The sequence below is a fragment of the Pteropus vampyrus genome, unplaced genomic scaffold, assembly GCF_000151845.1.
Source record: "Pteropus vampyrus isolate Shadow unplaced genomic scaffold, Pvam_2.0 Scaffold135, whole genome shotgun sequence".
Taxonomy (NCBI): domain Eukaryota; kingdom Metazoa; phylum Chordata; class Mammalia; order Chiroptera; family Pteropodidae; genus Pteropus; species Pteropus vampyrus.
Window position 1 is genome coordinate 3,070,358 of NW_011888916.1, and position 11,993 is coordinate 3,082,350.

Below are 11,993 nucleotides of genomic sequence, written 5' to 3' on the forward strand. Positions count from 1 at the left end.
TCAGCCCTTAACATATTATCCAACATATAGTAGAATAAAATGACAAAGTTGGAAAAGGGATGTGAAGGGGTAATTTTATGTGTCAACTTGGCTAGGCCACAGTACCCAGATTTTTGGTCAAATATTATCTTAGATATGTCCATGCAGGTATTTTTTTTTTTTAGGAGAAATTAATATTTAAATAAGTAGATTCTGAGCGTAGGTAGGACTCATCCAATCAGTTAAAGGCCTTAACAGAACAAAGAATCCCTCTCCAAGAAGATGGGATTCTGCTTACAGATCACCTTTGGGCTCCAACTGTAACTCTTCTCAATCTGCAAGCCCTCCCTGAAGATTTTGAACTTTAGACTTGTTAGCCTCCACAATTTTGTGAGCCAATTCCTTAAATCCTTAACACTCCCGACACACACAATACCCTATCAGTTCTGTTTCTCTGGAGAACCATGACTAATAACAAGGTAATATCTTCTTTACCACAAAAGGTATATACTGACCCCAAAAGTCACAAGCTGTTATTTAATTAATATTCCCCAAATGTATTTGCTTTAAAAGTTTCAAAACAAACTATTTCTTTTTTAGGTATAATGGTTATTTTTGTATTGCAGTTTATCTGATAGGCCCAGGTTTAAAACTACAAGCGAAGAACAAGTAAACCGCAAACTAAATAAAAACAGGATGCTTCTTCTTAAGCAGCATAACTGCTTGACAAATACTTTTTCCCCTATATAAAAAAATCACTCAAATAGAGTTGTCGCTTCATTAAAATTATCATCTAACTTCTGAGTATTAAGGCACGCATTTAAAGAAGACATCTATGGTATGTAAGATATACAAATAGTGTCATCAGAAATAATTGGGGAGTTACTTTACTCATCAAAAATAAAAATAATTTTAAAAAGTATACGGATAATAAAAATATCTTTTACCTCTTAATTGAAAGAGTCTTGGAAACTTTGTTAAAAAATTCTGTTTCTGCATTTTGGCTTTCAGCACTTAGTTCAAACTGGATTGGATTCTTGTCAGAAGGTTCAACATTCTGAAATGAAGTAGGTCATACTTTGAGATGTGACTTAAAACACCAGAGAATTCTATTTAGGTGAATAGTTAGCTCTGAAATATGGGGGTTAGGGGGACTTCTGATTTCTATAACTGTAACCTCATTTAAAAAATTATTTTATTGAGATATAATTAACTTATCACATTAGTTTCAGGTATACAATATTATGATTTGTATATCTTATGAAAAGATCACCACAGTAAGTCCAGTTAACATCCATCATCATACAGTTACAGTCTTTTTTCTTATAATGAGAACTTTTAAGATCTACTTTCTTAGCAACTTTCAAATAAAACTGACCATTAAACAAAATGAGGGTTAAGGGCACCAACCTCCCGAGCAGTTAAAAATCCACTTATAACTACAGTTGGCCCTCTGGCTTACACAGATTCCCAGTCTTGGAGTTGATCCTTGAACAATGCAGGTTTGAACTGTGCAGATCAACTAAAAAAAAATTGCATATAAGTGGACCTGTGAAGTTCAAACCTGTGTCGTTCAAGGGTCACTGTATACGATATAGTCAACGTACTGCACATTAAATCCAAAGAACTTATTTATAACAAAGATTGTACCTTTTGACTACCTTTGCCCATTTATCTTATCCCTCAATCCCCACCTCCAGCAACCACCAATTTGTTCTCTGTATTTATGAGTTTTTTATTTTAAGATTCCACATGTAAGTGGATCACATGCTATTTGCTTTCTCTCGGACTTATTTCACTTAGCATAATGTTTTCAAGGTCCATCCATGTCGTGGCAAATGGCAAGAGTTTCTTTATATATATGTACCACATGAATAATATTCCATTATATATATGTACCACATTTTCTTTATTCATTCATCTATCAGTGGACATTTAGGTTGCTTCCTTGTCTTGGCTATCGCAAATGATGCTGCAATGAACAGCGGGGTGCAGATATCCCTTTGAATTAGTGTTTTCATTTCTTTCAGATAAATACCCAGAAGTGGAACTGCTGGATCACACAGCAGTTCTATTTTGATGCAATCACATTTTTTATATATTGTCTATGTCCCTGCTACAAAAGTGAAAGCAAAAAAATTAATCACCTGTATTATGTAACTCATTAAATAAATAGGGATTCAGTTAAAATAACAACTTTGAACTGAGGATATAACCTAAAGAATGAGTAAATAATATATGTCTCTAAAATAGAAATAAATTATTAGATCTCATTTAAAATAATATTTATAATTAAAATGCAAAAACTTGATTCATGAACTGAGGTAACCTATAAATGAAATGAAAGAAGGCACAAAATAAGATCTGAGTGGAAACATATGGTTATTCAGTTATTCAATATTTTTGTAACAAAGTATAGAATGTTTTTATTATTGGTCTGAGACAAAGGACAACTAACCAATTTACTGAAAAGTGGTCTTTGAATGTTTTGACACAATGACATTTAGGTATTTTTATTATATATAGCAACAATCTATTCTGATTCCTAGAATTATATATTATTATTAACACTGACTTTTAAATGTGAGAAACCATTTGTCATATCCTTACATTTTAAAAATAATAGTCAGGGCAAAGAAAACACTGAAGTCACAAATTAACTCTCAATATCATAAAATGATATAATATATAATTTCTCGAAGTATTCTTCAAAGGTTTTAGAAAAACACTGGCAAGCTATTCTGTGGATAACCTCTGACCCTGTATTATAATTTGTCCTGGAGATATGATCTAAAATTTACAAAAAATTAACCATAAATGAATAAAGTTAATATTCAGTAAGACTGATTATAAATACCCAAAGCCTAATAGTTTGAGTTATTATTATAAAGGGTAAAGATCTTGGATTTAAACTGCCAACATGCAACCCTAAAAGGTCATTAATGTACTAGGTGACCAAATCACTTACTTTGAAAAGTTGCAATGTTCCCCTGTTGGTTAGTAGCTGGAATTGAAGGTCAGGTAACCTGCCATCACGAGGGAGGCATTCATAAAACTCAGGGTCCTTATGTGTCACAGAATAGAGAACTATAATGAAATTTCCCGATTCTGAAAATACCCTGGATAAAAAAATGCCACTTAATTAAAATTTACTAATAACAAAAGTATATTCGAAGAACTCTATGTGAGTCTCTAAATCTAGTTAATAGACTGATGAAACAATCTAATTTTTGGAAGAAAACTGGGAAGCAAATTCATGCTTTCTTTTAATGTTACTGATTTTTAATTTTTTAAATATATTTTATTCTGAAATACATATTCTTTGTAAAAACTTCAAACAAAACAAAAATAGAAAATGAAAACCATCCCACCTCACTCTCCAGTTTAGTGTATATACTTCCAGAATTTTCTCCTAGGCATACAAAAACATTTTATACAATTTAACAAAAATGAAACCTTAGTATCACACTATTTGCAATTGCTATTTCTTATTTGACTATCCTGGATTTATTTCCGTGTCACTATTCTATATTATACCTCAGGCCTCTTTATTCTTTTTTAGTGACTATCAGTAGTATTATGATTTATGGACGTGCTATTATTGATTCTCCTAGACTTCTAAAAATCAATAAATTACAGTGTTGATAACATTTCACTATTATAAACACTGATAAAATGAACATTCATTTTATTATTTACTACATGACTTAACAAATATAAAGTCATTATGAGCCTTTAAAATATATACTCAAACCAATTATTTAAAACTACTTTTAGTAGTCTCTACCTTGAAAAATATTGAATGAAAAATAATTTGGGGGATATATTACACTGCTAAAAAAACAAAGCAGTGGAGGTTGGAAAGGCTATTTTTCTGTCTTCTCGCTGGAGTCAGACAAGACCACTGCTCAAAATGCTAAAAAGTATCAATCTAAGCTATGCTAAGCAATGCTGACTCCTCTCTGGTTCAAACTTCCCTTGAAAAGATAATTAAAGAGTTCAGATATCAAAGAAATTGTCTATTGCTTCAGATTGGACACAAACTGAGAGATTTAAAATTAATTTTACTGAACAGTTATTGTCTATAAGAACTTAAAGACCAGTCATTGATAATAAAACAACTGCATGAATACACTAAAATGAACATTTAATTTGTTTTATTTCAAATAAAACTAATCATTTTATAAAGCTGAAATAAAATGTAAAAAGTAGAACTTTAAAAGCATCTGAAGAAAACACAAGAGACTTTATTTTCATAAATACTCCTGGAGTGGGCAATTTTTTTCTAAGTAAGAGAGAAAAAAAGATTGATAAATTGGATTTTTAAAAAAGTCTGTTTGGGGAAAATATCATTAACCAAAGTTAAGTGAAATGACAATCTGGAGCGGGGGGGAAGCTTTGCCACATATATTTTTATAAGTATTTTTTCTCTATATATTTTACATATTAAATATATGTATACGGTCATACACCACTTAATGACAGGGATACATTCTGAGAAATGCATTGTTAGGCAATTTCATCATTGTGTGAATATCACCGAGTGTACTTACACAAACCTAGATGGTATAATGTACTACACACCTAGGCTGTGTAGCATACCTTGTTTCATATGCAGTCTGTCACTGACCAAAAAGTTGTTATGCAGCTTATGACTGTATGTAGAATAGAAAGAGAAAGCTCTTCAAAGCAACATGAAAAATATGCAAAATCTGAGAGAATGGCAAGAGACATGAACAGTACTAAGTTCCCAGAATATGGTTATAAAACATCAGAAAAGACCATTATCATTACCTCTCTGAGGTCTTGCTACTCTCCCCTTCTCTCATTCCTCTCCAGTCACACTGACCTCCTTGGAGTTCCTTGAAGATGCAAGGTGATGTTCCACCCAGAGTGTTTGTACTTAATGTATCTTCTGCCTGGGACTGCCCTGGACAAGCCACATGGCTTACTCCCTCACCTCAAGTCTTTGCTCCCTGATCATATTTAAAATTGTAACTCTTTACCTGCCACTACCATTCAGACATACAACATCCTCCACCCCTGCTTATTTTTCTCCACAGTACTCATCATCTTGTAAAATATTTCTTACTTATTTAGTTTATTGCCTAGCTTTACAGGGTCTTTATTTTCTTTACTGTTTGTCCCCAATATGAACGGTATTTGGTACACAGTAGGTGCTCAATACATTATTTGTTCCATGGTGTTAACGAGAGGATGGGGAAAACAGGCACACTCAAACATCATTGGAAGGATTATAAATCAGCAGTCTTTTTAAGGGTAATTTAGCAATGTCTACCAAAATTCAAAATTATATTCTTTGACTAGAAAAAACACTTTTAGGAATTTATTCTACAAATATACTAGGAAATGCACACATAGATATATACAAAAAAAGCACTTGTTTTTAAAATACAGTAGATATTATTTACTATGCAGTTGTAAAATGTGTACTAAATCTGTACATGGCAAGATGTAAAGATTCACCAAGGAATAGTGATATAGAGAAAAAAGCAACATACAGAAAAAGAATGGTATACTCCCATTGGTGATTTAATTTTTACAAGCCAGGGAAGAGTGATATTTATTCATTGATTATTGCAGGAAGGAAGGAAAAACGCTGTTTAATAGTGATTGTCTCTGGGGATAGTGTCTGGTGAAATAGGGTGGAAGAGAGACTTATTTTTATTTATGTCTAATTTATTACAATGTACTTGCACTGTCTTTTCAATAAAGTTCTTTTCTAAAGTATATTATAGACACCCAAGGTAGACAGAAACAGACCTTGGAATTTTTATTTAATAGATGAAGAAGGTAAGAGGCAAATAGTGGTATCATGTACAAAATAACAAAATTAAATGAGGAGTTGAGGTTAGAAATAAAGTTTCCCTATTAACTCTAATGCTTGTGTTTCAGTTCTAGGAAGAAAATTAAACATTTGCACTCAGATGTTTTTTAAAGTGCTAGTAGTAGCACTGTATAACTTAATAAAACACTTGTAAGATAAATTCACACTTATTTCAGTTGTTTCACTGAAATAGAAAGTTAGAACAGAAGATCTCTAAGGTTTTACCCACTCCTAGAAAGTATATCTTCTGTGTTACAGTTCTGTGGTTAGGCAAGTAAATTCCTTCATATTTCCAAATATAGTACAACCTCATCTTTTTTGGGGTCTGATGTTATTCTAAGGTTTGTTTTTCTTAATGCACTTGTTCAGCTTCATAAGCATTATAAAAAGTTAAGGCATCACATGAATTTTAAATGAGATCAATAAAATATGAATGGAGGAAAAGATCAAAGTAAAATACCAAAGAAAATATCACTTGCCTTTCTTGAATAGAAGAACTGAACATGTATCGCAAGCAGCAAGCCCATACCTGAGGACTATAGATATGTATAATGCCAGATAGCCATCTAAAGAAAAAACAGAAATTAAAAACTACAGTCATTTACAAATTAATAATATACTTTAGATTACATTCTTCTTAGGGTAACTAAGATATATAGAGAGCTTCTTCTTCTCTGTCCTCTTCCATCTGAGATGAAGGGAAAAAGAAAAATGGCAGGAGAGAAAATGGTTAACAATAGAAGTGAAAGCAGGAATTCGTTTGAATCGATTAGCCTGGAAAGGAAAGAATGAACGGAATTAGGGAGAGTGAAGTCAGCAGCCTAAAACTTTAGTTATTGAGAAGACTAAATGCTGTACCTGAAATACAGAAGGCTCTTGATGTTCACTTAGCATAAAAGCCCACAGCCAATACCAGGAGCATAGCAAACAGACTGTAAGTAGATTTCATAATCCACCGAACATTTGTGCATTCTCATTTTTAAATTTTGCACACAGTATTTCTTTACATGGGTTCCCTCACCCACTAATCCTCCCTATTAGCCAAACACTGAAAGGTCCAGCTCAAGTTTGCCTTCTCTAAGAAAATGTCCCCATCATCTCTCTCATAATTACTAATAGTGCTATCGATATTGCTCATTTCATAGCAAATCAGGTACTTCCCTACTATTTCTCTTTCTATGTGTGAATATTTGAATATTTTATCACCTAACCTTGATTATAAATTCCTTGAGCAGCTTTAAATCCTAACACAGTACCAAACATAATACTATGCATATGGTAAGCACTCAATAAATGTGAAATGAATATACATTTCTGACTGAATAATCTGTCTAAATGCCATTAACCACTAACTCTAAGGAGAAAGCCATTAATACTTTAGGGGAATTTCTGCAAAACTGCCTGACTGAATTTTAAATAGTTATTCTAGTCCTGTGTAGTTGAAGGTACCTTAAGGACAGTGAGTAGTGAAGAAGGTTAAAGAAACAGGGATCTAATGCTTCAACCTTATCTGTTTTATACATTGAAGTTCTTCCTAAGAATGGACAAAATCTTGTTTTAACTGATTCTGCTATTAAAATAAGGAAGTTTAAGAATCATTGGCCTTTGTGGCTTTATAAGGTGATCTAAGCATTAATTATATATTTATAGTACAACTAATTCACATGCTTATCATATATATATACATGTGAATACATATGTGGCTGAAAAGGTTTTCATAAATAATGCAATACTTACATTCCCACTAATGGCAGAGAATAAACCTTAGGATCAGATTCCAGCAAAAGTAACAATTTGCGTGTTTCATCCATGGTAAGATATCTAAAGAGAGGACATTCATGTAAAAACAACTAAATGTATGTACTTTTTACCTTTAAAAGAGATTATCTGAGTGATGAATCAGCACGTTTTAGGCAGGGGAGGTAATTCAAACGAATATTTTCTCTCACACACACATGCACACAAAGAAAACAGTTCAAAGTATAAAAAAGAATCCAGTAAGAGCAAGAGATTAAAGAGATTCAATATCTTTAAACTTCTAGCCATTAAAATGCTCACAGAAAATTACACACCCTTTAAAAAAGTTTTGCTCTAAAAGTGTCAACAACTTATTTTAATCAAAAGTGCTAAAATCAAGGTTAATAATTTCAGAACCAAATAGGTTTCCCTAGGAGAAGTGAATTTCCTGTTACTTTTAGTGTTCAAGTACCCACGTGACTTGACAAGAATGCAACAGATGAGACTTCTCTCTGAAGGAGGCGAAATTAGGTGAGGTATATTCAACTTTCTATGTACTATATTCTTCCAACCACTATCGAAGAACTTTAGAACCATCATGATAGAACTCAAAAGCTCACTATTCCCTAAAAGGACATTATGTTTATACTTTGTTATTATGTTTATTGTTGACAGTAAGTTTTAAGAACATAACTGCAGAATTGTGGAGTTAATTTTATTGTTATGGCTTTAAAATACAAAAATAAAAATGCCATTCATGATATAAAGTCTTAATAGTCTCATTGAGGATATTTTTTACTGCTATAATAACCTTAAAACACAAAGGTAATGAATTTATCAGGCCATGGCACAAGATGATTAAGCCTGAGTTGGCAGATTTATATATAAACAATGACACACCTGTTTTAAAAGCTCTTCTACTTTACCTACTTGAAAATTCCTATTCTTTAAAAGAACCCTAGCTCTGGCTTTCCATGATTTCCCCAAGTATTTGGACACACCTTCCTGCTTTCGCTGCACTGTATATAAACCCCATTATCTTTATCCGCATCATGTTTACACATTATTATACCTAATGAATGGTAAGTATGCGTTTTAATTCCAACGTCTAACACAATTATCTATAGATCGATCCTAATAAATATTAGGGTAGACAAATGACTGTGGTCAAGGAAAAGGGCAAATGTCACAAATTTAATACAGAATTATAGGTAAGAAGAGGCAAGAGGAATAGGCAATTAGATAGAATATTAAACATCTTGGGTTAGTACTAGCATGTCAAGGAGTCAAAGAGGATAATTTAGAGAAAGGTAAAACCATGCTTCACTAGTAGATGGGTACAGGTACTAAGGAAAATAAATTAATATTTTGCTTAATTTTAACATGAATTCCTTTGTCTCAATTGAAGAGCAGTTTATTATGCCAAGAAAATGAAGTGTTTCATTTAATTCAAACATTTTTTTTATCACCATCATGTTTGATCATCCCATGATTTTGAAATATACCAACACTTTTGTGTGTGCCACTCCAATGAGAAAGATGCTTCAGTCAGCATATGGGACTCAAAATGAGATCTTTCTTGCAATTCCAGGGACCCTCTGAAAAGAAAATCCTCCCTATTCCTTATCCTCTTTTGAAGAGGAATTTTTTTAGAGGGTAAGACTTGGAGTTGAGTGTACCTTGGCAAACATTTTTGGCTTTGGAGACCTAACAGGAACTAGGGTGGAGTCTAAGAGGAAAGGAAGCCAGAAGTGAATTGCTTAGATTTTAAAGCAGAGGGTGCTTACATTGTCTAACATAGCTCAGTAAACAGTGGATAAAGAAAGTGGACAAGGATTCAGGGAAGCAGCCTGCCAAACAGAAAGCATGCAATTTGGCTTACATTTCCTAAGAAATTAAGAGTGGTGATAGGAACCTAGAAAGGATGCTGCTCCAGCTATATGAGGAAACTCCGCCTTCAAGTAGTTGACAATTTGGTAAGTACTATAAAATTTTATTTATCTTCTTTCTCTATCTGCAATGGTCATTAATCATAAATAAAACTTCGTATAATAAATAAATTTCCAGCCTCTTATAGGCTTATGATCAGTCAAATTATAGTGGGGAAAAAAAAAAAAAGATGATGACCTAAAACCTAAGCAAAATACAAAGGGAAAAATGATAAAGGATAACTTCTTATATTTTCAAATCACAAAATACAATCTATGGCCATGCCACCCTGAACGTGCCCAATCCCGTCTGATCTCGGAAGCTAAGCAGGGTCAGGCCTGGTTAGTTCTTGGATGGGAGACCACCTAGGAAGACCAGGTACTGTACACGTAAAAAATAAAAAATAAGGGATTGTAAGCTGACAAGGTCTTTGCAATCTGTGAGGTCAACCAAGGGTTGCCTCACCTAAAAAAAAAAAATACACACACACACACACACACACACACACACATGCATACAACCAATTGTAATATAATTTTTACCACTAATTTTTATTGTGGTGGTGGGCACATTTTGAAAAAAAAACTACATTCAGCAAAAATTAACAACTTTTTCACTTTCCTTGGTTATTCACCTAGCCACTTCAGATCTCTGGCATGTAAACTGAATGCACGATTATTTCATATTATATGGATACCATGAAAATATGCTAATGTGGCCAATATTTAAAATTTTGGATCAATTATCTTTTACTTACCCATATTTATAGGTACCTTGAACTTGAGAAATATTCAGATTACTGCTCAAATTTCTTGCCAGAGCTGTTGGAATAATGGGGATGGGCTTCACAGGTGTGCATTTAAAGGTATTCACTAGAGTTACTGCTGCCCAATGCAAATCAAAATCCACATTGTCCAAACTCTCCTTAGAAGTGATATGTGCTCTTAGGGAAAGCAGTTTACCACAATCCAAAGAATCTTTGCTACATACATGGTGCTGCAGAGCCTGAGGAATTAATATTGTAAAATTATTTTAAAACTGCAATTTGTTCATATCTCTAAAGGTTTTATATCATACAGGTGCATATACACATATATATCTTGCACTAACAAAATTAAACAATTTCTGACTTGCAGCATTTCAATTATTTCATTTCTTCCATGTGACCAAAAAGTTACGTGAATACTTTTGTCAAAGCAAATAAGATTTACTGTACCAAGCTCCATCATATCTTTCCAACTTAGATGTCTTAGCAGGATTTCAAATTCCTATTAGAGAATGTCACTTCCAATAAATATTACATGGGGAAAAATGGATGTAAAGAACTCTAACTCAGTCTCAGAAAATCTAAAGTCTATCCTCTGACTCTTTTCTTATTATCCCAAATTATCAAGTAAGTTCTTCCTCTGTAGTTGCTCATGCATGCCAACTGTGTCCTTTCTAGTCTCACTGCCACCACTCTACTATAGGTTACAATGTACCTGTCTAATACACACCCGAATATTGCAATGAACAGCCTAACTATTCCGACTTCAGTCATCTGCCCTATCAGATTAACTACCCCTGATTTAAGAGTATTTCCTCTTTTCAGAAACTTTCAATGACTCTATATGGCCCATTCGACGAAGTTCAAATTTCTTAGCCTGGTATACAAGGCTCTCCATAATATGGCCAAACTAATACTTCAGTCTGACTGCCCATAAAAAAAAAAGGGTGTAGAAATATACACCCTTAATGTCACCCTGAGCATATCTTGCATTTTGCTATCCTGGTCACACTGCTTCCTATTCTGGAACAGTATCCATATTATCTACCTAGGATTTCTGCCCTCAGATATCACCTTTAATTACATTTTAGGTCAGCAAACATGCAATCAGAAATTACTATGAATAATTATTAAATATGGGTTTATTATCATGCAACATAATATAGTTTGATTATACTGAATTAAGAATATCAATAAATCTCACCTTAAAAGCTGAAATGAAGTCATCTTCATTGTGAACTATTATTTCTTTTGAACAAAGTCCTTGAGTATAAACTTTGCATGGAATCACAAAGTCCCCAGGAAGAGAAGCAGTAGGTGTTCTTTCTAAGCATTCAGGTACTTCTCGACCAGGATCAAAGCGATCTACTGTCAATATTACACTTTCTTCATCTGAAGAACAAAAACAGCAATTATTACACAGCATGCCAATAAAAATTGTGAAATCAACTAAGCAAGCCTACATTATAACAAAACGTTGTTTATACTAATAGTATACTAAATGACTTGGATATATATTCTTCCACCTGATCAGACTGTAAAGTCTGTGATGGGTACTGTCAAATTTTACACATCTTCATAGCCTTGGAATACAACAAAGAAAATCAGCACAAAGTACATTACAATAATTGGCTGAATCAGTAGACATAAATTCTATTACAGTAATAAAAATCATCTTTTTAAAAGTATATTACCTTCATCTATTGTGAGAGAACCAAGTAAAAAGCAAGGCAA

At 33.0% G+C, this 11,993-nt stretch overlaps 1 protein-coding gene and 1 pseudogene across 1 annotated transcript in view; one reads left to right on the forward strand and one right to left on the reverse strand.

Moving 5' to 3' along the window:
• STIL (STIL, centriolar assembly protein) overlaps nt 1–11,993 on the reverse strand; it is a 43,796-nt gene that overhangs the window by 22,486 nt on the left and 9,317 nt on the right. Inside the window, exons 6-10 of the mRNA XM_011367655.2 lie at nt 10,251–10,498; nt 7,565–7,648; nt 6,307–6,393; nt 2,948–3,098; nt 927–1,036 (exon numbers count right to left, since the gene is read on the reverse strand). Of these exons, the coding sequence (XP_011365957.1) occupies nt 927–1,036; nt 2,948–3,098; nt 6,307–6,393; nt 7,565–7,648; nt 10,251–10,498 (680 nt within the window). The remainder of the gene's footprint in view (nt 1–926; nt 1,037–2,947; nt 3,099–6,306; nt 6,394–7,564; nt 7,649–10,250; nt 10,499–11,993) is intronic.
• On the forward strand, nt 9,765–9,883 carry LOC111744472 (annotated as a pseudogene).